This window comes from Rhinolophus hipposideros, assembly GCF_964194185.1.
Source record: "Rhinolophus hipposideros genome assembly, chromosome: 3".
Taxonomy (NCBI): domain Eukaryota; kingdom Metazoa; phylum Chordata; class Mammalia; order Chiroptera; family Rhinolophidae; genus Rhinolophus; species Rhinolophus hipposideros.
Genome location: NC_138049.1, coordinates 104,583,889 through 104,611,453, shown reverse-complemented (window position 1 = coordinate 104,611,453; position 27,565 = coordinate 104,583,889). Strand labels below are relative to the sequence as shown.

Here is a 27,565-nt window from a genome sequence, read left to right as displayed (position 1 = left end):
TAAAAAGGGAGAAATCAGAGGCACGTGGGGTCACCTGGAGAGATGTTGGTGGAGTGAAGGGGGGGCCCATTCTGGAGGTGGGAGGGTCTGACACTTGATACTCCGCTTTCGCAGGGACCCCTCTAGAGAGCGTGTGCGTGTGCGGCAGGCAGCCTGAGGAAATTATGGAAGGCAGAGCCAGGGGCTTAATCACCATGCTGTCGGCCTCCCAGCTGGGTACCTCTACTCTCTGAGGAGGCGTGGGAAGGGGCCTCCTGGTATTATTGAGGGTAATTTCTCAAACTGCCAGCTTCCTGCAGTGTGGGGCGGCCTCCCCTGCTGGCTTCATGGGCCCCCTGGGCACTTAAGGGGGGGGGGGGCTGCGCCTGCACCTGCCTTCAGCAGGGAGGGCCTCCCGCAGGTCTGGTGGGAACTGGAGACCTGGTTCTCAGTATGAGCTGGGCACAGTGGCTGCTTTGGTGGCCTGGAGCCAGGCCTGGTCTCAGACATCAGCACACACTGCCAGCCCCAACGTCTGTTTCTTGGAACCCCCAGCCCACAACACCACACTGGGAGAGAGGCCACAGGCCTCCCCGGGCCTGGTCCAAGGCATTTGGAGTGCAGAGCACAGCTCTTGCCCTTGAGGAGCTGGAGAAGAGGTGGGCGCCTACCAAGGAATCCCCTGGGCAGGAGAGGTATCCCAGAGGGCGTTTGTGGGTTGGGGGCTTCTGAGTTCGACAGAGTAGGGTCACGTCTAGCCGTGCTACCTACTGGCTGTGTGACCTTAGACAAGTCACTTTGCCTCTTTGTGACTCCATGCCGTCATCTGTAAATGGGGATGGTGCTATCTACCCTCGCCTGCGATTGTGAGACCCGCTGGCCATTAGTAAAGTGTCTGACATATGACAAGTACCCATCCATCACGGCTTTGGTGTCTGCCTCACTGAAAGCCAAGCATTCCTACGAGCTCCTACCCAGGCTCACGGCTTTTAATGCCATCCCCAGGCTGACGACAACCCAGTTACGTCTCCAGGCTGGCCCTCGCCCCCGAACTCCAGGCTCCTGGAACCACCGACTCAGCAGCTGCACTTGGACACTAACAGGCATCCCACACGTAGCACGTCCACAGGCCCCCCAGACCTGCACCCCACCCGGCTCCGCTGTCATCTCCCCACTTAGTGTGCAACACTCCTTCCTTCCCATGCTCACTCCAAAGACCACAGTCACCCTTGACTCTCCTCTGCGTCTCTCACCCCACATACAATCCATCCAGAATCCCCCACTCCTCACCTCTCCTGATGCCAGCAGCTTCCAGTCGGGATTCAGTCGGGATTATCCGGTAACCTCCACACTGGTGCCCTGATCCCACCCCACCGTCCTCAGGGCCCCACCCCACAGCCAGAGGACCCGTTTAAACCCACATCAACACCGCCGTCACTGCTCACAACCCTACAGTGGCTCCCTTCTCACTCATGTAAAAGCCACAGATGAGGAGGGCCTTTGGACATGCTAAGTGTGGGTCCTATGCCACCTGCCCTGCCATCTCACTAACCTCATCCCCATCACCCTCCTCAGCCCCAGTCTCTGTAAGCTGCTCTTACATCCATCATGTTGTGTGATTGTTACAACGCCTGGGGAAGGACCACAGGGGAAAGATCATGGCCCCCATATACTGAAAGAGAAACTGGGGGCAGAGAGGCCATCCGGCTTGCCCAGGATCCCAGTTAGACACAGAGCTCAGACCAGGAGCTGGGGTCCTGGATGCCAATGATCCTCCCTGTTGCTGGCCTCTGCCGCAGGGGCTCCCAGTTCTCCACGAGAATCCCCTGGAGCCTAGGCAGCCCTGTGCTGTGATGCGAGCAGAATCCACAGGGCCCTTGGGGTGTGCGCAGGATGGCCTGGCAGAGCCAGCAGGCGCAGCCCCTCTGCAGCTTCAGCCAGGAAAGGGAAGGGTCCCGGCTGACACTGCCAGGTCCCAGACTCCTGGGTTTTAGGGTGGTTTGGGGCTGGGGAGAGAGAGTGCCTGATGTACCTCCCGTCTCAGGGCCCCATGGGGTTCCTGTGAAGGCAGAGAGAGGGCCGGACAGAGGAGGAAGAAGGGAGGAATGGACAGAAAGGAAGATGGGGCTGAGTAGAGAGAAAAGTAAGGGAAAAGAGAGTGTAGAAAAAAATGAAGAATGACAGAGGGTGCAGCCTCCCAGGCTAACAGGGAAGAGAGAGGAAGGGGGAGGAAAGAAGGTGAAGAGATGGGAAGGAGAAAGAGAGGAGGTGGGAGAGGCAGGGATGGAGAGATGGGGAAAGAGAGGAGGCAGCTAACAAGCCGGGGGGGGGGGGGAGGAGGAAGGAGAGAGATGGGACAAGGAGAGAAAAGGGAGAGGAGGCAGGAACAGGGAAATGAAGGGAGAGAGGAGAGAAAACCCAGAACCTGGAGAAAAACCCCACAACGGAGAGAGAAGACAGAATGAGGCATGAAAAAGGCAGTTCTGGAGCAGAGTGGCTGGCCGGCCAGCCCCTGGAGGCTGACCCCTGCTCTCAGCCGTCACCCCACTGCGCACCCACCCCCCGCCGGCCCCACACTCACCTTGTCCGCCGACTGCGAGGTACCAAAGAAGATGGGGATGAAGGCCAGCCAGACGATGCAGGTGGTGTACATGGTGAAGCCGATGGGCTTGGCCTCGTTGAAGGTCTCGGGCACCCCACGCGTCTTGATGGCGTACACGGTGCACGTGACCATGAGGAGCATGCTATAGCCCAGCAGGCAGATGAGGGACAGGTCGGAGATGTCGCACTTGAGCACGCCCCTGGCGAAGCGGGGGTCGAGCGTCCGCTGGTCCTGGAAGTCCACCACGGAGTGGGAGGGGTCCACCACAAACCACACGCAGATGCCCAGCAGCTGCAGCGAGATGAGGCTGAAGGTGATGGCCAGCTGTGAGGCGGGGCTGATGAAGCGCGGGGCACTGACCGACCGCTTGCCCTGCTCGAAGATGCGGTAGATGCGGTTGGTCTTGGTGAGCAGGGCCGCGTAGCTGATGCTCATGCCGAGCCCCAGGAAGATTCGGCGCAGGGAGCAGGTCCCCAGGTCGGGCTCCGCGATCATGAGGAAGGTGGTGGCGTAGCACAGGAAGATGCCGGCCAGCAGCACGTAGCTCAGCTCGCGGCCGGAGGCCTTGACAATGGGCGTGTCGTTGTAGCGCATGAAGGTGAGCACCACGAAGAGTGTGGCCGCGATGCCCACCACGGCCAGGAAGAGGGGCAGCACGGCCCAGGGCGAGTCCCACTCCAGCTTGACGATGGGGATGGGCCGGCAGCCGGTGCGGTTCTCGGTGGGCCGCATGTCGTAGGGACAGGTCTTACAGTTGTAGCGGTCCACCTGGTACTGGTACCCGGTGCAGGGCTCACAGTGCCAGCAGCAGGGCATGCCCTTGACCGTCTTCTTCCGCTCACCTGGCTGGCAGGGCAGGCTGCAGATGGAGCGGGGCAGCTGCTGCCCACTCCCTGGCCAGAGCATCCGCTCTATCTGACAACGACAGCACGGAGGAGCGGGCCTCAGCACACGCCCCCAGTCCCTGCGCTGCCCCACCCGGGGGCACCCTGCTACCCCACACCTGAATCACCCAATTACTTGGCCAAACAATCCAGCCTCCCAGGCCCCACAGACCTGCTGAATCCAACAGCTGCGTGTACATGAGCTCCCCGACATGATTCCCCTGTGGTTGACCTGTGGGGAATCTGGGGAGACTGAGCTCAGAGCAGAGCAGTGACAGGCTAGTCACACCGCAGAGCAAAGGGCTCAGGAGTCTGATTCCCAGCCCCTCATGGCCTCGCTGCTCACCAGTGGCCCCCAGCCCAGCAGCAGCAGTATCACCTAGGAGGTGGTTGGAAAGGCGACATTTTGGCCCACCCCAGACTTACTGACTCGGAATCTGAGTTTTAACAAGACCCGCAGTGATTCGGGTGCACGCGGGAGTGGGAGAAGCGCTGCCTATGCGTGGCCCATGGGGCCTCCTCCTGCGGCACAGGGAGCTGAGGTCCGCAGACACGACAGACAAAGGGTTAGTCAGAGGACACTTAATGTGCGCCCAGGGGTTAGTGTTTCTTGACACCTTGCTCTATAATAGTGCTAGCCACCATCACACATCCCTAAACACACAATGCTGTGAGCAAAGGAGCCACAAGAGCATGGGCACTTACCATGAATGTTACAAAATTCTGGAAAGTTAGCCCCAGAAGAGCTCCAGGCACTGGGCAAAGGGAGCTGACCACACTTAGGAGCCGTATTCAAAGCATCCGTTCTACATGAAGTGACTCTTAGGAGAAACATATGCTTAGAGAGCAGTGGGCCGCCCTGGACTGGTGCCACGTATGTGCCAGGTACTCTCCTGGAGTAAGAATAACCAGTTGGCTCCGGGCCAAGGGGAGGGTTTCAGAGCTGAGGAACAAGGTGGGGTGGAGAATCCAAAGATGGCCTTATGGTAAGGGGGTATAAAACCTCGAGGAAGAAGCTTGTCCTGTAGCTCCCTGGTAGCCAAAGAGAACAGCAATGGCCAGTGCCACCATCCTGCCGGAAAGACGAGGCAGGACAATGCCTGTGTACTGGAGCTGTGAGACTGCCAGGGAAGGACCTTTCCCAGGAAGACACAGGGTAATGGTGGGTGTTCTGGAAAACTCTAGCTCCAGTGGAAAGAGCAGTGAATGTGGTCACACTCGGGGATCACAGTTCTGTTGCTAGCTGGCTGTGTGGCATTGAGCAAACACTTCAATCTCTCTGAACCTTTGTTTTCCATCTTATTCAGTGATAGAAGATATAAAGCCACTTTGCCCTTTGTTACTTAGGGTGGCTGCCACTTAGAAGTCATAATGCAAACCCTTTTATTTCATCAGGACATCAGTTCCACGAGGGCAGGGGCTTTGTGCTTGCTTCCCTGCTGCCTCTCCAGGCCCCAGACAGGGCCAACACACAGTGGGGACAGTGGATCTCTGTGGATCTATAAGAGAAGTCGTAAGTCCGGGCACCGGCCATAAGAGGCCTCCTCAGACCCTGGAAGAAGACAGTGGGCAAGCAGGGGGAGGCCTTTTCCTAGGCCCCCTGTGTCTTCCCTGCTCTGTGGCCCCCACAGCACAGCCTAAACTGAGCACTCAAGGAGAAAGTGGGGAAAGTGTGGTAGTTGAGGTCCAGGCCCTCCCTTGCCCCTCCCGCACCCCAACTCCATGCCAGTGGAGGGACCTTGCATTACTGGGGAGCAGATCTTCAGAGGAGTCTACTGCAAGCCCCACCCCCTCACACCCTGCCTTCACTTACCACGTCTGCAGCATGGGATAATAATAGTGCCTGCTTGCCTCTCAGGCCTGTTGTCCTCACAAGAAGGTCACATGCTTAGAACAGCAGACCTACACAGCAGGTGCTCAGCAAGCATTTGGGGCGGCTGCTGTCGCTGCTAGGGAACTGAGTCACTGGCCCCCACTGCTCCACTCACTGCACCAAAAGCAGACACGGCTCCACCTGGGGTATGGTCCCACTTTGCCAAGTGCTCCCACCTGCCCTGTTCTGTCTGTCTGTCTCCGCTCAGCAACCCAAGGAGCATCCCCATAGGAATGGGCCCTGTCCCCACAGTGCTGTGTGGCCTTCAGAATGCCCCTCAGGCTGGGTTTCCTGAGATCCTTCCTCTGACTGAGAGGATTGTTGGGCTAAATGAGATCATGGACAGAAAGTGCTTTGAAGAACTCCAGGGTCTCATCATTAGAAGAGATTATTACAAGAGGAGACAGCAGGGACATCCATGCAGCTCTCCCGGGATCAGGAACAAGAACAGCTGAGGCCAGATGTGGACCTGGGCCTCAGGAAACTCTCTGGTCCGTCTAGATGTCACTTCGTGCCCACTCGAGCACGGCTCACCCCTTTCACCTTGCAAGGTAGAGACCAAGCCCATAGGCATTTCCTTGGGGAATGAACCACAGGTCCTTTCTCTCTAAAAACACTACTTTATTTCATGGCTGGGGACACTGAGGGCCAGAGAGGGAAAGCCACCATGTCCCTGGGGCAACGGGAGCTGGGAAAGTGTGGCTAGGAGGACCCAGGAGAAGTTCCTTCCCATCCTCCCATAATACCCAGAAAAATGACGGCCTTCCAGTGAGGTGTAACAGTGCGGCAGGACTAACTCTCACACAGCTCCCTACTCAACCTCTGACTGAGCGCTTTGCCTTCAGACAACCTCCTCTGTCCAAACATGGCCCCTTGTCCTCACCTTTCTGCCCCACACCCACCAAGCCTTTGTGCCATTTCCCTCCAGTGACTCGTTCATCCGGAGCTTTTTGTCCTGTGAGTGGGCAGCAGGCAGGAAGGCCCCAGGCCACAGGAAAGGGCAGGGGCAGAAGTCCAGCTGCCCTGTCCTCTGTTTCGGGGTGGGGGCCTCAGGGGTCTGGGAGGGAGCAGGGGAGAAAACTCCATCTTGGCTGCAGCAATCCTGAGGATCAGGATTACTGAGGTGCTGCCTCCCCTCAGTTCCCCGACCCCGGGGTTGGGAGCGGGTGAGTGGCTCTCTCCATCCCCTGGGGCCCCTCCCTGCCCTCTGGCCAGGAGCTTACTCTGAGGTGCAGGTGGTCAGTCCAAGAGCCGATGACCTTGTATTCAGCAGAGCCATTGCGCAGCTGGTACTGGTAGATGTCATAGCGCCCGGGCGCGTCTCCATTCTCATTGAAGGTAACGGGGTTCCCTGCAATGCCTGTGGGGGCCGGTGGGTGTCACACAGTTTCTTTGCTGAGCCTCTACCCAAAGGCTGTGAGGATTATGAGCCCAGGACAGAGACGCCCCTGGGGAAGCCCCTGCATGGAACATCTGCGGAGGATTCACCCTTTGGAAACACGTGAAGAGACCCCTCACTCCCACCCACAGAGCCCAGGACCCCTTCCCCTGGCTGCCTGGCCCAGGACACCTGGGTTGGGTGGTGCTGCGCCCCGCGCCCCCACCTGAGAAGTTGACACTGCGGATGTACTTGAGCAGCTGGGTGCCGTCCACCGGGTCCATGCGCGGGCAGAGCCCCACACGGCCGGGACACAGGTCTCGGTGCATAGCGTGCAGTGCGTGGCCCATGGCGTACACGGCGTCAATCACAAACTGCACCTTCCCCTCTTGCTCATAAGCTGAGTCCTGCCCAATGCGCTCGCGGTCTGCAACGAAACGCCCAGAGGGGGGCGCCCATGAGGCCCCCCATCCTCGCAGGCAGTGCGGTGAGAACCGGAGCAGCCCCCGGAGCCCAGGAAGGCGGCACAGCCGTTCGCGCACCCAGGTCTCCTGGCTCCTAGCCCCTGCTTGCTCCACCGCCCCAGGAGATGGTCTGGTGGCGGTGCCTGGGGGACAGCCCCAAAGGGTGAAGAGGAGGGCCCACTGCGCTGACTACCATACCACTGGACCCTGGGTCTTGTGGCCCCAGAACAGCCATGGCAGTTCCCCTTGTCACTCACCCTGTGGCTATGGTACCTGCCTTCCGGCCCGCAGCCTGGCCTGGGCTAATCATGGAAGCAGCTGGCCCTGGCACAGACCAGGAAATCACTGGGACAGGAGCTCTGTCACCGAGGGCAGTTGTGCCCCTACAGCAGCTCACCCATAAGCAGCCACTCCCGCCAGATGACACTTCCCCCCACACAGGGTCCCAGTGGAGAAACTGAGGCCCAGAGAGGGTGAGAACCTAGCCACAGTCCCTCAGGTTTCAGGACCTAGGCTTCCTGATGCCCTCAACAGCCTTTAGTTGCTCCAGACACCAGAAGTCACCATTGTCCCCACCCACTCCTCTCCCAAGTCAGTGACCCCCCCTCCATAAGCCACAGTGAGTAAACTTTGTGACATGGGAACCCACCCATGCCCTTCTCACTGCAAACTGCAGTGGCTCCCCAGGGTCATGGGCCCAGGGCTCTAGCCTCCCATCTTCACCCCCTGGGCCCTGGGGTCACCCAACCCCTCTGCTCTGGGCCCCGTGCTCGCTCCCTGGCTGCCTGAGGCCTCAGTGTCCTCTCAGTAAAAGGGGATCATAGTGCTGCCCCACAGAGGTGCTGTGAGCCTTAAATGAGATGAGGTGTGGAAAACACCCGGCACAGGGTAGGTGACAAGCCACAGGATGACTGTACTGAGTGGTCAGAATGAGGGGTTTCTGAGGTAAGTGACAGAGGCCCCTGGGCCAGAGCAGGCTGGGATGGCTTTCTGGAGGAGGAGGTGCTTTTCCTGGCCTGAGCCCCGGGTAACAATGATGATGAAGAATAGGGGCTGCTGCTAAGGGAGCACCTTCTCGGTGCCCAGCATTGTTCTAAGCTCTTTACATATATTAACTCATTGAATCTCACAACAGTGCTGTGAGGTGAGGAATGACCCATTATAGAGATGAAGAAACTGAGGCACAGAAAAACTCAGTGACATTCTAGGACCATGCAGAGATGGATCTGAACCCAGGTATACCGCTCCAAGCCTGTGTACCACACACTATGTTAGAGGGATTGCAAAAGCCAGATTTGGGACAGGAAAGTGAGGAGGGGAGGGGAGGAGAGGTGGGGGCAGGAACTCTGAGGTGAGGATATGCGGGCAGGATGGCAGGGTGGGGGCAGAGATGTCAGAGCACTAGGGAAGCCCAGCTTACCGTCCTGAGACCACAGCCCCTGCACAAAGCATGGCCCGCAGCCTCCTCCCCCAAGGTCAGGACAAGAAAATTAACCCTCATGAGCCACCCCCACCCTGTGTCACCCTGCTTCAGGGCCTCCTGCCAAGGTAATTCCCCAGCAGGCAGCAGGATGAGCAGCTGCACCTGCACCCAGCCCCAGGGGCCACTGGCCTGCGCTCTAGTATCTGTTGTGTGGAAGCCAGGTGGGGCAGGGTCAGCACCAGGCCCTGACCCCCTGGGAATTCCAGAGGTCACTGTGTCCAGCCCCCTCCTCTGACACCTCACAGGAGACACAGGGTACAGGGAAACACACTGCTGCACCTGTGGTCTGCTCCACCATCTAACCCCCCCCCCCCCGGATATCAGATGACTAGGCTGCAGTATCTATGACTCCTCAGCTGGCCAGGTCACGCAGCTGACCCTGTGGCTAAGCCCCCGCCCTATTCTCCGCCTAGCTCACTCACTACAGATACTCACAGCTTGCTGAGTGGACACTAGAAATCATGGGACCACAATGCTTGGGATGGCAGGACCATAGGGGTCCTTTGCTCCAATTCTGTCCTTTTACAGAAAACTGACACCCAGAGAGGGAAGGCCCAGGTCCCACAGCCAGCCTCTTGGTGACAGGATGAGCCCTCGCAGCTCTAGCCCCTTCCCCTGCCCTCCATCCCAAGATGCACTTGACCTGAGGCCCCAGGAGGCCCCAGCTCACCCCCTGGGTTCCTGCAGTTTTACCCAGTGACATTCGTTGTAACCTGCCTGCCCAGGGCTCCCACAGAGCTGCTGGCATGTCTCATATCCCTGTCTTGGCCACCAAGACCCTGTGACCAAGGGCTGAACTTGGCTCCAGATTCTCCAAACTTGGGGTCAGAGATCAAGAGTCACCATTACTCAGACTGGACAGTTTGGGGACAGATGTCCAGTTGGCTCTGGGGGCGCTGTTGAGTCCAGACAGCCCACAGCTCTGTGGCGTGGCCTCAGGGCTAGAGATGGGGTGGGCTCCAAGGCCGCCTCCCTGTTTCTCTGCAGGCAGCCAGGACCCCCCTGCCTACCACCACTGCACTGCACTCGCCCAAGATTCTCTGGGCTGAAATCCCAGCTCTACCAATGCTTCTAGCTATGTGACCTTGGACCTGTCACTCCATCTCTCAGGCTTCAGTTTCCTCATCTGCAAAATGAGGATAATGATGGCTCCTACCTCAGAGGGCCAGGATCAGGGCCCGATGAGCACTAATGGGTTAATATTCACAACAGGCCATAAAGAGAGGCCTGGTACTCGCCAAGTGCTACAGAAGTTGGTTAAACACAAGGGTTTTACAGACGCAAGCCCTGCCCTGCCTTGGAGCTCTGGGCCAGCAGAGCTTTGCTAACAGGCAAAGCTATTTCTAGGCCAAGGCACAGAGACAGGATGAATGTGAAAGCAAATTCTCCAGCTTCACCAGCTTGCCTCTGTCTGAGGGCTCTGATCACAAAGCTCTGAGAGTTGGGAGAGAGATGGAAGGGACAATCCTGTCCCCAAAGGGTAACAGAGGGGATAGGGTGGCCTGGAAAGCCCCTGCCCTGAACCCCATACTCGCTTCCCCAGCCCCCAGGGCCTGTCCTCTGCAGCCGGAAGAAGGTAAAACTCAACGGCCCCGCAGTTCCCATTACACCCTCAGTTCATATGGATGAGAAACTGAATTATTAACCAGGACAGAGCGGGAGGAGGCTGCGGCCACTGCAGAGAGAAGGCAGCTCTCTCCCAAGGCCAAGGGCACACCCAAGCTGATGGATCCTGGCTGCACCTCTGCGACTGGCCTGCGCTCAGCCTCTCCTCTCCCTGGGTCCCCAGGGTCGCTCCTCAGCACATGCGGCTGAAACGTCCCGCCCTGGGCCATTCAGGTCCTGGACCAGGTGTTCTCACTGGGGTCCCACCAGGGAAGCTGCCTCTGCCTGAGGAGGCTCCTGTGGGAAGGTGCGGGGGTCCTGGGGGCCCTCAGCGGCCCTCGAGCACTGCCCCCTCCAAATCTCCACCCCAGAGCTGTCATAGTGCTAACCATGGACTTCTAGAGACTTCTCGACACACTTTCACATCCTTGATGTTTGTGTCAAGTCTATCCCCAGCTACAGTGACATGACCTGCAAAGGACCTTTACTTACAAGGGAGCACTAGGCCTTGAGCATGCCCGCTACACACTCACAACACACTCACACTCACACACATTCACACTCACACACACACTCAGACACACATTCACACACTCACACTCACACACTCACACACACCCCTCAAACCTGAGGGCCCTCCCCACAAGCCCCACAGGGAGCACCAGTAACAGAGCCTAAGTGCACTCACACTTGGCAGGGGGTGCAGGAATCACAGACAAAAATTAAACAAGGCCAAGACGCTCTGTGCCGAATGCCTGAAGCTGTGCCCATAACCAGTGCCGCTCTCCACACAGCCCCTGGCTCTTCAGCAAATAACCCTACAGCATGGCTGGCGCTCACAGAAAGCCTGCGCAGAGGAGGTAACAAGGTGTGCAGGTGGTGGGGTGACAAACCCAGAGTCTCGCAGGAATCCTAGCACCCAGTAGGTGTTCATACATACCTGGGGACTGGCCTGGGGGCTAAGTGCGGGGCTGGGATTTGAACTCTCTGACTCCAAAAGGTTTTCCACTATCCTGAACTGTCCCTCCTCTTCTCCCTCCATCTAGCCCCTGACCTGCCTCCTACGCCCTGTACCAATTGTCAGGCCAGGCCTAACCAGGCGTCTGCAGGGCTACTCCTTGTCTACAAGGATAGAGGAGGTGGGTGGCCATGGAGGGAAAGGGGGTCAGAAAATCCCCTCTCGTGAGTGGGTGGGACCCACAGGCCCAGGCAGAGGCACCGCAGTTCTGCAAGACACACATTTCTGAGAGTTAGTGAAAGAGATAAATTCCAGACACACAGCAGCAGTGACGGCAGCAACAGTTTGAAGATGTCCTAATTGTGTCCCGGGGCACAGTGAGCAGAGATGTGTTTGGCTCTGCCACGGGTGACAGCCAGCCGGGGAACCATTGGGAAAGGATTTTCTGTCAAAACCGGGCAGCTGTGGTTACTACGGTGACTGCAGCCTTTGTCTGCAGGTTGTAAATTGTAATTGAAATGAGTTTTCAAGGTTGAAATATGCAGAGCTCCTCCTTGACTCCCCCCTCACCTCTCCACAGCTCACCCCGCCCAGTGCAACCCTCCTGAGTTCTACACACACACACACACACACACACACACTCGTGCAGCAGCTCCCGCACAGACTACAAAATCAACCAGATATACCCCCACGTATTTTCACATCTACATATAGAGTAGCAACACACAAACCTGTGTGCCTTTGTACACACGTCTGCACACGTGTTCAAACATGGAAACACAAACGTACATACAAACACACACGAGATAAGATCGTCACACAATTAGCATGACATGCATGCAAACATGTTGTGGTCATTCTGGTTCACTCACTCTGGGTCCTGACAAGGATTTGCATGCACGTGTTTTGGGCTGGGGGAGTGAGACGGGGCAGGAGAAGCAGCCCACACGGGCTGTGGGGCTCAGTCCTGCGGGCCCTCCAGGAGACGACGCAGCAGGGGCCTCAGGGGTGTGCGGTCTGAGGGGATCAAGACGCAGCTCCGGCCAGTCTCAGGCTGAGGGCTGCTCCCAGGGGCATTGACTCCACTGGCTAAGGCAGCGATGGTGAGCGCTGAGGGAACCCAGCAGTGTCTGCGTTCCCACACACAGGTCCACACGTGTAACCCAGCATCGGTATATGTACATACCACACACGTCTACACACACAGAAACTTGCATTTACATACAAATATGCAAACACATACACCAGCTTTTGCTCCTTGGGCAAACTTCGGAAGTAGGATGAGAGGGTCCCAGGATGCCCCCAGAGAGAGCTGTCTGGGGTAGCAGACCAAGCAAACACAGCTGGCCCTGACTCCCGGCTCTGCCATGGACCAACTACAAAATCCAGGCCAGGTAACTAGTCTCCTAGAGCCTCAGTTCCCTCAGATGTAAATTCAAGATAATATTACTTACCTTGAGGAGCCCCTGGGAGGATTGAAGGAGACGCAGATTTAAAACACACAGCATCACACCCCATCCACTGCAATCCTCTGTAAGCCTCAGTGCTCCCGTCCCCACTGACACACCTCCACCAGGGAACTCCCCTCCCCGAGAGGCTGCCACACCAGCCCAAGGCCTCTCCTCCGTCCTGTCTCGACCTGGCACGTGCTGACTCACACACACGCACATGATGTGTGCAGACAGGAGCCCAGGTCAGCTCAGTGCCCACACACAGAGTGGGGAGAAAGCCGCCAGGTTGTATTTCCTGGCCACTCCCCTTCTTTCCTAACTCCACCTGAGCCATTCTCCCTGTCACCTCCCTGAAACATGCAGGTCTGAGGGTACCTCAAGTCCTGAGGCTGAGGCCAGGCTCCACCACCCCTTTCTTGCCCAGCATTCCTGGAAGTCACGTGGCAGGCTCTCCCTCACCCAGAATCACACACTTGTCCTGCAACTGCGCAGCATGATTTCTGCTGGCCCCTGCCCTCGAATTTTCAGCCCCCATCAAGTCGCCTGCTTTCTAGGGTATCTCTGAACAACTCAGCCTGGTCCCCTCCATTCCTAGGTCTGTCCCCAAAACTCGACTTCAGCTCTCCACCACCTTTTATCCCAGGGAATGCTGAGCCAGCCCGAGTGTCTGGGGGATTACTGGTTGGGGTAGATGGGGTGGGGAGGTGAAGGGGCATGCCCAGTGGGGGTGGGCTCTTGACTCTCAAATATCCTTCCTAGCTCCGAGAGCTATGTGGTAGTATAGCCGAGGGCTCCACAACCTTGAGCTAGCCGCACACCCCTTCTGAAGGAAAACAATTCTTGCAGACCCTCAAGAATGGGAGTCCAGGATGAAAATACTGACAGAGAAGCTGAAGTCCTGGCTATGACGGTGACTTCCAGCTGCCAAAGATTGCAGCAGCTGAGAAGTTGTCCTTGCAGTTGGTAAAGCTCACTTCTGGGTGGCCTTTGAATGAAAATGCAACATTTGAGAATCATCATGGAACTCCTGGGTCCTTAGAGTCTGACTTCAAGAACGTGTCCCCAAATGTCCACAGGCCTCAGTTTGAGAAATAGGACATGTGTATCGGGGTCAGATGGAAGCAGCTTGTAACCCCTCTGCATGCAGCCTCTTATGGGCCTGGAGTGTTGCTTGGCATCTGTGAAATGAGGTTGGCAGCCAGGACCGTTAGAGAACAGTCATACCTGTGGCTGAGGCCGTGCCTGGGACCTGCAGGCCAGCTCCCAGAGGCTGTTCTCGGCCACTCACTGGTTCTGAGGCCTGTGCGCCTCAGCCCAGGAGCTTGGACTTAGGTCTCCCAGGCGGGGTAGGATCCGGGACAGGGGGTGAAGGGCAGAAAGCTCTGGGGGCCTGAGTCATGCTCATCGCCACACAGACGTGGATGTCCTCTCTCCCCTGTCACTCAGCCACACTCCCTCCCCTTCCAGCATCTAGTGTTCCCTCTGCTGGACCTTTCTCCGTCAACATAGAAATACTCGTATGCTGTCATTTCTCCCATTGAGACAAACAGAAACACTTTCTTGACACCACTTCACCCCACTAGCACCCGTCTTTCTCTGTTCACAACAGAACTGCTCAAAAAAGTTGTCCCGACTCACTGCCATCAATTTCCCTCCCCTGCTTTCCTCCTGACCAGCTCCAATCCAGAGTTTGCACCCACCTCCCCAAGAAAATTCCAGGTTGCTGAGGCCGATGGTCCATTCTCAGCCCTCATCTCACTGGGCCCCTCAATAGCATGTGAGGGACCGGTCACTCCCTCCTCCCTGATGCCCGCTCCTCACTCCAGGACTGGTCCAGGTTTCCCTCCTGCCTCCCTGGCAGCTCCTGCTCAGCTCCAGTGCCAGCCCTCTCCCCACCCCCTTGTCATTCCAGCGTCCAGGGCTCAGTCCTCTGACCTCTAACTACACTCACTCCCTGTGCTCCCAGCCAGTCCCATCCGTATGCTGACAGCTCCCCAAATTAGAAGGCCAGCAGGGCCTCTCCACTAACTGCAGGTTCTAGGTCCCACTCCACGTGCCACAAGGACACCCCACAGGCATCTCACTCTCCATGTCCTAAACTGAACTCCTGGCTTTCTTTCTTCCCAGCCTGACCCTCCCTCCCATCCCCCCATTTCAGTTCATGGCCAAGAAACTTGGAGTCATCCTTGACTTTCTGTCATCTTTCTCTACCCCAAATCCTTCAGCCAACTCTGTGGCCACATTGCAAAACTTAGGAAAATCTGACCCCTTCTCACCTAGGCCACAGCGACCACCCGGCTCCAAGCCCCCATCACCTCCCACCTGGGCTACAGCACTGGCCTCCTTACTGGTCTCCCGTTCTACCTGCGTCCCTGTCTCCTCTCTAGGCAGCAGCCAGAGCGAGCCTGTTAGAACAGAGATCGGATCATATCAGTCCTCTTCCAAACCCGGCAATGGCCTGTCAGTCTGCATAAAAGACTAAATCCTTACAAACTGCCTGCAAGGCTCCATGACCTGTGCCACCCAACCTGACCTACCTGTGGCTCTCTCTGCTTCAGCCTCATGGGCCTCCTCACTGCTCCCAGACTTGCCAGGTCTGAGCCTCACTCAGGGCCTTGGCACAGCTGTGCCCTCTGCATGGCATGCTCTTTCTCACGTCTCCACATGCCTCACTCTCACTGCCTTTAGGCCTTTGTTTAAGTAGCACCTTCTCAGTGAGAACTCCTGACCTCCCGATTTAAAGGCAACATCCTAAATCTCCCAGCACTCTCACTTTCCCTCCAAGAGGCCTCCGGGATCTACCGTCTCTGGTCTCACTGCTAGGTCCTCTTTTGAGGCCTACACTCTGGCTTCGGGGAGCACACATTGTCTGCAAGGCCACATTGTCTCCCACCTGCAGGGAGAGCTCCTGCGGCAGGTCTGTCCCCATCCCAGAGCCCAGCACAGGACTAGGCACACAGTCAGCCTCTTAGTAAACACTGGTTGAACAAGTGAGAAGCAGCACTGAGTGGAAAGGCCCGTGATCCCTCCGGCCACTATATAGCTGATGGCTTGAGCAAATGTGAGTTTCTCGAATGGGTGAAACTCACACCCAGTATCCTGGCACACAGTAGGTACTTCCAAATGTTGGTCTTCCTTCCATTCCCTAAGAAGGAGGCTCCCTCAGTTTCTTTGGTGAATGTGAAGGTGGGAAGGTCCTTCAAAGCCAGGCTGGAATAGCCAGGAGGGCCCCGGTGCTAGGGTATCAGCTGGCCCAAGGCAAAACGTCTCTGGGGCCAGACAGCTGGGTTCAAATCTCAGCTCTGCTACTTACTACCTTGTGACCTTGGGCAACCTCTCTATGTTTCAGTTTTCTTATCTGTAAAATGGTTTGCTGTGAGGATCGAATGCAAAGCACTAGAGCAGAGCTTGACAAGTAATAAATGCTATATAAATATTAGCTGTTGTTGTTGTTATGGCTATTAGCATAGGCTGGGTGATGGGCGTTTCCCATGCATTCCCAGCTGCCATGCAGCCACCCGCCCTCTCAGAGCTCCTGGTCCCCAGGAGCAGCAAGCAGTAAATTTCTCCTATTTCCTCATAAACCGGGCCTTCCTCCACTCAGCCATCACCTGGCTGGCAGTGCTGTCAAAAAGACAGATGTCACATCTGCCTTGTTTACGGCTTTAGTTCCCAAGTCCTGCTCTCAGGGAGGGGGCCGGGAGAGGAGGAGGGGGGCGGGCACGCCCTCCCACAGGCCTTGACAGCTGCAGATGTCCGCTCAGTGACCCCCATCTCGCTCAGGTGTAGGGTGACCCACACACAGGCCGTCTGCAGGAGTTTCCGGCAGATCACCGACGATGCCGACTGAGACAGGCCATTGCAGGGTTTGAAAGAGGATTGATGTGATCCGATCTCTGTTCTAACAGCCTCACTGCTGGGGACAGGACCCCGGGGCAATGGGAGTTGGTGATATGGTTCCCATTTTACAGATAAGGAAACTGAGGCCTTAGGAGGGGAAGTGAGATGCCGAGGCCACATGGCAAGGAAACGGTAGCACCGGGATTCACACCCAAGTCTACGGACTCTCGTAGCTGTACTCTTACATGTGAGAAAGAATGGGTGCCCACCCATATCTCCTCACCCTTACCACTTTGAGACACATCAGCCCACTCTCCAAATGCCACTCTTCTGAGACTTTGTCTGGTCACAGAAACCCTCATGGCCCAGGCACTAGACAGACTAGTGGAATTAACGCCCTCCTGGAGAACCACCAATGATTGACAGGAGTTGGTGTATTCATCCCCAGGCCCCCCCGCACCTCCAGTGGGATGACTGAAAAGTGTGCTCCTCTCTGTCCCCAGAGCCCCAGGGAAGTAAAGCTCCGGCTTTCTCAGTGGTAACCTGCTCCTCCGTATCACACTCTTTATGGCAGCCTTCCCTCCCCTACCTGTGTTTCCTGGTATCCGCTCCCAAATAAACTACTTGCTCTCCAATCCTTGTCTTGGAGGGAATTCAACTGAAGACAGCCTTGAAGGGTAGATCAAATCTCCCCGAGCATTGCACGCCAGGATGAGACGTTCAGAAGGCCACTGGGCCCATCTGTTGACCTGGGTGGCAGGGGATGCATTTGGCAGAATCAGCACAGGAGTGCTTCCCTGTGAGATCTCAGCAGGGCCGGCAGGGCCTGTGGGACTGTGACATCTGTTAGCATGGAGGCGACCAGAGAGGGCCAATCCAAGGCTGCCAGTGTGGATGGGGCAGGCATCCTGGAAGAGGTGAGTGGAAGCCAGGCTCTGGAGACAGAGGGGGTAGGGGGAGAACACAGAGCTGGCTGAGGGCAAGAGACAGGGTCCTGGAGGAGTGGGAGTGGGGGATGGAAGCAGGAGAGGAAGGGCAGGAAAGGGCACCAGCTCCGGAGCCAGGCTTGCCTGGGGGTAACTCCAGCTCTGCCAATTCTCCAGCGCTGTGATGTTCACAAACTGCCTCAGTCTTCTCTTCTGTAAATGGGCACAACACCCGTGACAGCCTATACCACCCACCCTGGGGATCCAGGATCTCGTAGCTGGCAGTATTGGTACCGACAGAGTTGAACTGTTAAATTACCCAGTTGCCTATAAATCCCATCTCTCCCACTCACTCTCTATATTAACGACAAGCATTTCAGCAGCACCTCTTATAGGCATCATTTTTCAGCCTGCTTCTTCATACACTTTACCTCCAACCCTCACAAGAACCCATTGGGATGGGTGCTGTTTTCCTTGTTCTACAGAGAAGCTTCTGAGACTCAGAGAGGTTAAATAACTTGCCCAAGGTCACACAGCAGGTGTCAGAGCCAGACCCAGGGTGAGTCCCCTGCCCCCTTCAGGTGCCCCGTCCAGAGCCAGCACTCTATGGGTGTCACCCTGCTCCTCCTGGCCAGACGTTCTCCCTGGGACCAGTTCAACTCAAACCAGGGCAGGGCCATGGGAAGCCAGAGCTGCCTCCCCCTCACCCAGGGTGGGCCTCAGGACCCACAAATATTCCAGCAGCTCCTCCACTCCTCACATCACCCAGCGACGGGGCCACACAAAGACTTTTACCAGCCTCTGCTGGGGCGTCAGGTGCAGCAAGAAGGACCCAGGTTAGCTGTGAGGTGCTGTCCTTCCATTCCTCCCTGTGAGACATACCCCATGTGTTCGCTCCAGCTTCTGCTCCTTTGCCCAGCCCTTCCCTCCCCCCTGGAGTGCATCCATCCTCCCTCATATTACCTACCTCTCCTCCGAACCACCCACACTTTGCTGCACAGTAGAACCACCTGGGGCACTTTTTAAAAAATCCTGATGCCCAGGTTGTATCCAATTCAATCAGAATTTCTGGGGTGGGAGTCAGGCATCAGTAGTTTTAAAAATCCCCAGGTGATTCCGTGTGAGCGAGGCTTGGGAACTACTGTTCTCACCCATGTTTCCCAGCCTTAAATACCCATAAAATCACCTGGGGCGCTTTAAAGAAGTGCCATAGCCCAGGACCCACCCCTGAGTTCTGTTTAGTGGGTGTGGGGCCCTGGTATGGTTTTAAAAGCTCCCAGGTAATTCTAATGGATAGCCAGGCTTGAGAGCCACCTTTTTACTGTTGACAAACCACCTCCATTAATGCTTTCTCACTTGTGCAGAGACCACTCTCTGGGCTGGCTCACCATCAATCCCATTTCTCAGATGAGAAAGCAAAGGCCCAGACAGGCCACAGAGCTTGCCTCACAGGGAAGCGCTACACTCATCTGAATTCTGCTCTGGTCCTCCTTCCCCCACCTGCTCTGACAGTCAGCCCAAACACCTCCCGAGGGCTGCTAGAGAGGAACCCCTCTTCCTGGTTCACCCACTGAGCTGGGAAGTGTTCATGAATCCTGACCTGAAGACTGAGTCTGGACAGAGCCTACATGGACGGACCAAGGCCTTCTCCCCACCTGCCCCTCCCAGAGCAAGAGGTGACTCCTTGCCCTGGCCAGGTAAGACCAGTTATCCATCTTCCAGTCTCACCCATCCCCATTCCAAAGCCATGTCCAATGAACTATAGTCCGGGTGACCATACAATTTTCCATCCCCACTCGGGCACTTCTGAGAATGAAGGGGGATGCTCTCAATAATTATGCCAGGAGAAAAGGAATGAACAGAATGCACGGTCACCCTACCCACGAGGGCTCAGCTTCCCATGCCCAGACACGTTTGAACTTCTTGCACCTCTGCTGTGATTACTGCCTAATGAAGGCATTTGCTGCGCAGCCTTGGGCAAGGTGATTGCCCTCTCTGACTCTCCATATCCTCCTCCATAATCTGGGGATTCTAAAAGCCCCTAGAGTTGTTATGAGGGTAAAATGAGATGATGTCTTTAAAGTGTCTGGAACATAGCACATGCACAATAAACAGTGGTGTTTATGGTTATTAGCTCACCCAGGAACATAATCCCCTATACAACACGCACACACACCCCTTCTGGCTTAGCTATACCGACTCATGCACACACAGTCACACACAAGTGTGTGTACACACACACCGCCACCTACATCCGCATAGGAACTTGCTTGGGCCCCTAGGAGATACCCACAGTCCTAAGTGGCACGGGTCCCAGCAGGCCCTGGCCACCAGAGGGCACCATGCTCCCCACCCTCCTCATTGTGCTCCCTCCTCCCTAGCCCTTTCGCTCGGCCCCACTGCCAACAATTCACACAGCATGTCCCTGCAGCCCACTCCGTGGCCCCTGGGTCATCTGGCGCTCTGCCCCAGCTGCACTGATCTGTCCAGGAGGACATGAGGAAATTCCTCACCCTTGCCCAGGCACCTCTCAGGCTGAGGGGCACTGAGGCTGGGTCCTGGTGCAGAGCTGCCCAGACCAAGAGCACATAAGAACCCACATCCAAATGTGGATGCACTATGATGGCAACCTACGGGGCTGAGGGCTTAGAGGTCAGACCTGGGTTCAAATCCTGCTCTACCACCGTCCATTTGTGAAACTCAGGCCCCTTTTCTTAGTTTCTCTGTGCCTGTTTTTCTGTCTGTAAAATGGACGCATTGTGCCGTCCCACGTGGCTCATCCCCTGTCCTTTTCAGGACTCTGCTCAAATGTTACCTTTGCAGGGAGGCCATCTCTGTTTTATCTGTTTTATTTGTTTCTACTGCACATTTTCCTTTCACATAGTCTCCATTGACTTACTGATCTTGTTTTTTGTCGCTCTCCCCACTAGGATAACTGGGATAAAAACTCCAAGAGATTTTTGACTCTCCTTCGCTGCACTATCCACTGTGCTTAGATCAGGGCCAGGCACATCCTGGAGTCTAACTGGTGTTTGTTGAGTGACTGAGGGAATCAGAGGGGTTAGAGATGGTTTCTGTAAAGTGCCCAGACCACCAACGTTAGGATTTGACACAGGGCAGCTGGGGTTGGTTCAGTTCTGTGGGCTCCAGATGAACCCCGAGGCGGCCACAGGCTGGGTGGTGCCTCTGCCGAGACCCAGGAGCCCCTTCCCCCACTCAGCAGCGTCACCCATGGTTTGTATGAGACACCACAGCAGTTTCTATACCATAAGCCTTTCCATCCCCAAGGCTTCTCAGGGTCTAACTGAGAACTGGCCCTGGCCCCGCCCCCCTCGGGCCCCCTCCTCCGCTCCCAGATGCCAGCCCCTCTCCTCGCCACGTTGCCTGAACCCTGGACCCTCCTGCCCCTGCAGTGTGGGCCACAGGCACCCCTTACTGGGCGCTCGCAGCCTTTACCCCTACAGCCCCACCCACTCAGGCCCTTCCCGGCCCCGCCCCCTAGGACCTCTAGGGCTCGGACCCAGGCCCCGCCCGGCGCGCGTGCTCACTGGTGCACTTCTTGAAGTGGCTGCCCTTCTTGAGCGCGTGGCGGCTCAGCTTGCAATGGAAGTTGTCCTCCCAGAATTCCGCAAACCAGATGTTGCGCCGGTTGTTGTCCAGCGTGCGGCTGGAGAAGTAGCGGTCGAAGCCTGGCAGGGAACCAGGACGTCAGGGCCTCATGACCCCCCTTCTCCACCTGTCCCCAGCCCTTCCTGCTTCCTCCAGGCTTAGAGATGGCCCGGGCGGAGGGAGGGAGGAAGGGAAGAGCAGGGCCCGGGTGGAAAACACAAAATGTGGAGCATTTCATTTCACTCAAAATGAAAAGAGCTGTATCAAGTCCCAAAGGGACTATGTGTAATCTTACAAATGCTACCTTTCTGGAAGAGAAGTACACCAGGAGGGTTTTCTGCCTCCTTTAACTACCAAAATGCTAATGCTCCTTTTTCAGAAGGAGCTACCTGGAGGTCCTGAGGTTAGAGCAGAGAGGCTATGGGGATGCCGGAATCTGGAAGCACCTGAGTTCTCTGGTTCTGGCAAGAAGCCCAGACCAGAGAGGATAGGGGATGACCCAGGTCACACAGCAAGACCAGGATCTTCTCCCTTCCAGCGCAGAACTTCCCCAGTACTGACAGATGCAGCCTCCTCCTCCGTGTGCTCCTGGGGATACCAACTCTGCTCGGAGCCCAGAAAACCCTGTTCCATGGTGGGCAGGCTGGCAGGTGAAACAATGCCCATTCTCTCCTCCCAGCCTCTTCTGCATTGGGGAGTGTTCCATGTGACGAGCACAGTTGACTCAGCTACTTGGGACAGGCCAGAAGGCAAGAAAGCTCACTGGGGCCTGCACCAAAGGTGAGCTTCCTGTCTGTGGCTGGGTCCAAGTGGAGGCTAACGACTCACAGCGCGGAGGGAGAAATGCTGGCATTGGTGGTGGACTGGCCCTGAGCACGGTTCCTCCACCTCGCACTTTGGGCCCAATCTTCCTTTACTGAGGGGCTGTCCTGTGCTTTGCAAGACGTTGAGCAACATCCCTGACCTCTGCCTACTAGATGCCAGTGGCATCACTCCCCAATTATGACAAAAATGTCTCTAGACGTCACCAAATGTCCCTGGAGGGTCAAAAGCACCCTCAGATGAGAACCACTGCTCCAAAGGTGTTTGAACCCAGGACTTTCCTGAGAAGTCCCAGAGAGAAAAGGGACTTCTCAGGAAAGCGCTGGGTTCAAACGCCAGCTCTGCCACTTACTGGACACTCTGTCACTTTATCTCTCTGAGCCTCAATGTATTCACCTACTAAATGTGGATAAAAGTGTCTCACGTGGTTGCTGGGAAGACTAACTGAGATGTCTGTAAGGGGCCTGGCATTTTAGGTACCAAGAGCATAGCTGTTATTTTCTGTTTATTATGGTTTGAGGCTGAGAGGGGTGGTGTGGAAACTGCCGCCTGTGCTCCCTCTGCCTTGGGGTGAGCAGAGGACGCTGCTGTATGACCTTGACCAAGTCCCTCCCCTGATCAGGACTCTGTCTCTTGGAAAGTTTGGTGGAGGCAGGTGTCTGCAGGCCTTTCCATTGAATAGAGCGAGAACAGAGAAGGCCCTGGGAACCTGCTCCCCGTGCTGAGGTCCCTGGCAACTCAGGCCGTTAATGGAAACTGAATGCCTCACTCCCAGCAAGGTTCCGGCCAGACCAGTGTGTTCCTGCCCAGAGTGACCATCGGTTCTGTCCCAAGAGGAAGGGCTGCTGAGCAGGGCAGGCCTAACCCCAATGCCTGCCAGATGCAGGCAGGCTCTGCAGGGAGTTCCCTGCCCCTGGCACAGCACCCTCTTCTTGTAGCCTGCTGGCAGCTCCGGGCCCCTTCCAGCAAAGGCCTCCCTCCAGGCAGGATGAGGGTCTCGTCCCAGATGGAGAAGAGATGGGAGTCTATGAGGATGAAGGAGAGTCCGTAATAAATGAGCCTCCTGTGTATAACACATGTCTCCCACACTCAACGATATCTGAGAAGGGAGGAAGAAAAGTCCTGAATCTGGATTCGTATCCTGCTGGATTGAGTGTGGCCAAAAAGGCCTCCCAGCCCAGCACGTCAGCACAAAGAGGCTGTGGGCCAAGAAAGAAGACAGACAGGACGTGGGAAGATGAGGAGTGGGAGAAGCAGGGAATGGCGGAGCGGGAGCAATAAGAAGGAACGGTTAGGGATGACACTGGCGGTGGTGGTGGGCGAGAGGTGGGCATGCTGGGCCTACCTCGCACAGACATCCTCTTGGGGAGGATGGTGACAGCGCCCTCGGCCACCTCCTCCAGGTGCAGCACAGGTGCGATCTTGGAGCCCCAGCTGTCCGAGCCCATCCAGAAGAAGTGGCCTGTCTGATTGGCCTTCCGTGCGGCCTCCAGCACGCGCCTGTGGGGACACACAGCAGCCCAGCCCAGCCGTGTCTGCCCACGCAGCTGCCACCACCCTGGCCACAACTGCTCGTGAGCCGTTGGCTGACCCCTCCCCCAGGCACACAGCTCTCCCCTCACAGCCCGTGCCTGTCCCCAAGGCTATGCCTGGATCCCCCACCCCTGGCCCACATGAGCCCAGGGCCCACGTCTTTGTCCCCAGGCCCATGGTTCCCCTGCCCCTGGCCCACAGCTACCCCTCTCACCCATACCACCCGTGTCCCCCTAGCCCCTGCCTGTCCCCTGGCCCACGCTGCCCAAAGGCCCCATGTGCTCCCTCAGACCCACTCCTGTCTCCTAGGGCCACATCTGTCCCTACAAAGACCACACCTACTTCCCTAGGTCTATACCTGCCCATGTCTGACCCAGGCTCCCAGACCCCCATCTGCCCAGCCCCTATTCTCTCAGGTTCGTGCCACCCTCACCCACATCTCTTGGCCACTTCTCATATTTTTACACACACACGCACACACGCACGCATACACGCACACCTCTACACCCTTCCCCCTCTGCGCTTGCTGCTCCCTTCCTAGCAGTGCCTTCTCCACCCCACCTCCTCCGTGCCAAAGTCCAGGTCCTTCAAAGAGCTGCTCCCCACACCCTCTCGGATGTGGGAAAGGGTGTGGGCAGTCTCCAGTGGCAGTGGCCTTAATCAAATCAGGGGCCCTGGAGCCCAGCACAGGGCCGAGGCCCCGGGAGCTGCTCCGTCAGTGGTCAGCAGAGGCATGAACTAACGGGCCCCTCAAAGACATCTCCTAGGAGGAGAAAAACAGGGAGGACTGGGCAGAATTCCCCCAACCCAGCTCCTTCCTCCAGGTGAGACTGGAGCATAAAGGAGACAAGCAACTTGGTCAAGATCACACAGCAAGGGGCCTAGAAACTGGCCAGGCCCCTCCCATGGGTGAGGGCCAGGACACAACTCCAGGGCTTGGGGTGGCTGCTGGCCCTGTGGGAAGCAACGCACTGCAGAGGACAGCTTGTGGCTGCCTGGAAGAAACCTGTTTCCAGGCCCCCAAGACCACACCTTGCCTCCGCCACCACCTCCTGACTCTGGACACTTCCAGCCCCCAGACGTGCTGCAGCCCCCCCAGAGCCTGCTCTCAGAACCATACTATTAACACCCATACTATCAATGCCCTATTAATGCCCTATTAATACCCACTTGCATCCTGCCGGCCAGAAATGATCAAGCTTCCATCCCTGCAAAGTCACCTGGGTTTATTTTTACTTCTATTTACTTCTGGAAAATGCATGTGGATTTCCAGAAATGCCCCCACCATCCACCGCACTTCCTGCAGCCACTCAAAGTCAGGCTAAGGCCCTTCCCCCTCCCCCAGGGGCCTGGAGTAGGGGCGTATCTGGGTGGGGTGTGCGACCCGACAAGTGCTGGGCTTTGGTGTGAGAGTGGGAGGCAGGAGTGGAGGGACTGGTGATTGAAGAGAGGAAAAGGCTCAGAAGGGCCCCTCCCAGGAGGTGGCTGACCTGTGGGCAACAGGACCCTCCGGAGCCAGAATTAGGGATCCTGTAAGCTTTGAGGGGGGTCGGAAGCAACCTCTGCTCAGCTCAGAGGAGTCAGATGGACTCCAAAGATTCCCCCTCCCTGGTCTTTCGCTGCCTGAGACACCTCCATTAGAGCTGCTCCTTTCGGCTTTTGAGGCCTTAATGATCTCCCAGAACTTTCCGCTCCATCGCTTCATAGACCCAGAATGTCTCCTGGGGCAACTCTGTTTTGCTGCAGTTCAGGAATCCAGGATGGGCTCTTTACCAAGTGGGGGAAAAGTATCAGGAAGAATGGGACCCAAAGTGGACTCTGGTTAGCAATGGGAAAGGAGCTGTATGGTGGCAGCCGGTGGGCAGGGAGGCCTGAGGGCACAGCAGCTCTGACTGCTCAGGCCAGCTACCTAAAGGCCAGGTCTGGGGGGGACCACATCTGCTGTCTCACCCTCCTCTGCAAATGCAGGGGTGTGCCTCCCCCACCAGACTCGGAACAGGGGCTGTGTCTCCCCTCAGACTGGGGAATCACGGAGGCCTGGCCCATCTTGGCCCTGATATCCAGTCTCAGAGAGGTGGTAACACGGGGAAAGGCAGTAAGAAGGAAATCAGGTTAGGAGAGGCACTCAGGGGTCATCTTTTAAAAGCACCAAGTTTCTGACCTGTGACCCAGGACCCAGGGGCAGATGTGCAGAGAGATGGGCTGGCCCAGGGTTCGGGCTCCGGGAGTCCACCTGCTCCCATTCTGCAGTTGCAGAAGCGAGGCCCAGGAAGGGGACAATACTGCCCACAGTGGTGTGTGCCCAAGCCGGGACTAGAACCACAGCATAAGCGCCTTCTTCACTATTCTGAGCTCACTACCAAAGACAAGAGGGAGGTACTGAGAGGTGGCCAACATGCATTAGGTGCCTACTGCATGCCAGAGAGCTCTAAGCACTTTATGCACAGTCCTGCAAACACTATCAGGCAGGTATCATTAGCTCCTGCTGTAAAGCAGAAAAGATACCCAGAGAGGTTGGAAAACTTGCCTGATGTCACAGAGAACAGGAGGAAGAGCAGGATTAGAATGCTCAGGCCCCGAGCCCAGGGACTTAGCCCCTCCACAAAAATTCCTGCTTCCCATCCCGGGTTGGTAGAATGGATGCAGGACACAGAGAGGGGGGAGGGCAGGGATGCCCATCAGTAGTAGCCTGCGTCCCCCCCCCCCACACACACACACAAGGGTGTCCCAGCTCCACACTCACCAGCCCACCCCTCCCCTCTGGATCGCAAGCTGGGGTCAGACTTGTCTAGTAAAGTCACCAGCAGGGATCCCTGGCTCCCAACCCCTGCCCCGCTGCCCGGACCCTCACCTGATGTCATCCTCATTGGCAAAGATGATGATGGCCCTGGCGTTGGACGTCTCCAGGAGGCGCCGAATGATCTTGTCAAACTCCCCTGGCTTGGGCTCCCTCGGTATCTTCACCGATTGGGCAATACACACGCCCCCTGCAGGAAGGATGCCAGTCAACCCAGGGTGGGCAGGGGAGCACGAGTCTCTCTCCCCTTCACCCCCCCAACGCACACTTCCTCCAGGAGAATGAGGGTGGGGGCTGCCCAAGCTCCCCAGCCTGACTCCTAGCCCTGAGTTCCAATCTCTGGGCACAAGCTGTGTAGTCAGGACAGCCAGAATGAAATTTTGGTTCCACCAGTCACCGGCTGGGTGATCCTGGACATGTCATTTAAGTTCTCTGTGCCTCAATTTCCCCATACATAAAATAGGCTGCTAGCAAGAGGCACTACAGCATCATATTTAGGAGCTAGTCCTGCCTACGTTCAAATCTCGGCTCTGCTACTTACTGCTGTGTGACCTCAGGGCAGTTACTGAACCTTCCTGTTCCTCAAATACATCACCTATAAAGTGAAGATAAGAATACTACCTACTTCATAGGGTTGTTATAAAGCTACGTGAGTTAATGCATATAGATACAATAATATCTGGCACATAGCAAGTGCTGAGTAAACACTGATGAGTTTTATTGTAAACACTTCATAAGGTTTTTTAAAGAGTAAATCTGAGAATGAGAAAAAACTGCCCTTCCTGGGCCATTAGTGCGCCCCACACCCACAACCGCACACACCTCCCGGGCTCTTGTTTCCAGACTCTGTGCCCATCAACAGGCCCCTTGGAAAGAGCAGGGCTCATGGCTGTTGACTGGTACCCACACATCCTGGGCAGCGATGCCGCAAACCCAGAGACATTATCGTCCAGGTCTCCCCAGGTTGCTTTGCAGGCACTCACGGGCCCCTCGGGGAGTAGGCTCTCCAGCCCCCACCCTGACCTGGCAGGGTGCCGTGACCCCTCAGCCTCCCCGCATCTTATTTGTGATCAGATTCCCAGCGGGGTGCCCCAGAGAGCACAGAAAGGCCATTCGAAAGGAGTGCTTCACATAGAAGAGACTTTTTTATTTATTCTAGGATTGCAAAAATGACTACACTGTGCTAGACAATCAGAGAACCCAGTAGAAAGCAGCTTATAACTCTAGCCTCTTACATTATCTTTATTATACAGCATGAAGAAACAGAACTTTTTTTAATGACAAATCAAATGTTGTTGCTTTCCTAATAGCATTCTTTAATAAGCTCATTTTAAAACTCTAAATAAACAAATAAATAAATA

The 27,565-nt window shown here is 56.4% G+C and overlaps 1 protein-coding gene across 1 annotated transcript in view; it reads right to left on the bottom strand.

Annotated features, from left to right (window-relative positions):
• Positions 1-27,565, bottom strand: part of GRM4 (glutamate metabotropic receptor 4) — a 118,372-nt gene that overhangs the window by 12,225 nt on the left and 78,582 nt on the right. The window contains exons 4-9 of the mRNA XM_081044661.1: positions 26,259-26,394; positions 23,220-23,374; positions 20,992-21,132; positions 6,943-7,143; positions 6,562-6,698; positions 2,561-3,496 (exon numbers count right to left, since the gene is read on the bottom strand). Coding sequence (XP_080900787.1) covers positions 2,561-3,496; positions 6,562-6,698; positions 6,943-7,143; positions 20,992-21,132; positions 23,220-23,374; positions 26,259-26,394 — 1,706 coding nt within the window. The remainder of the gene's footprint in view (positions 1-2,560; positions 3,497-6,561; positions 6,699-6,942; positions 7,144-20,991; positions 21,133-23,219; positions 23,375-26,258; positions 26,395-27,565) is intronic.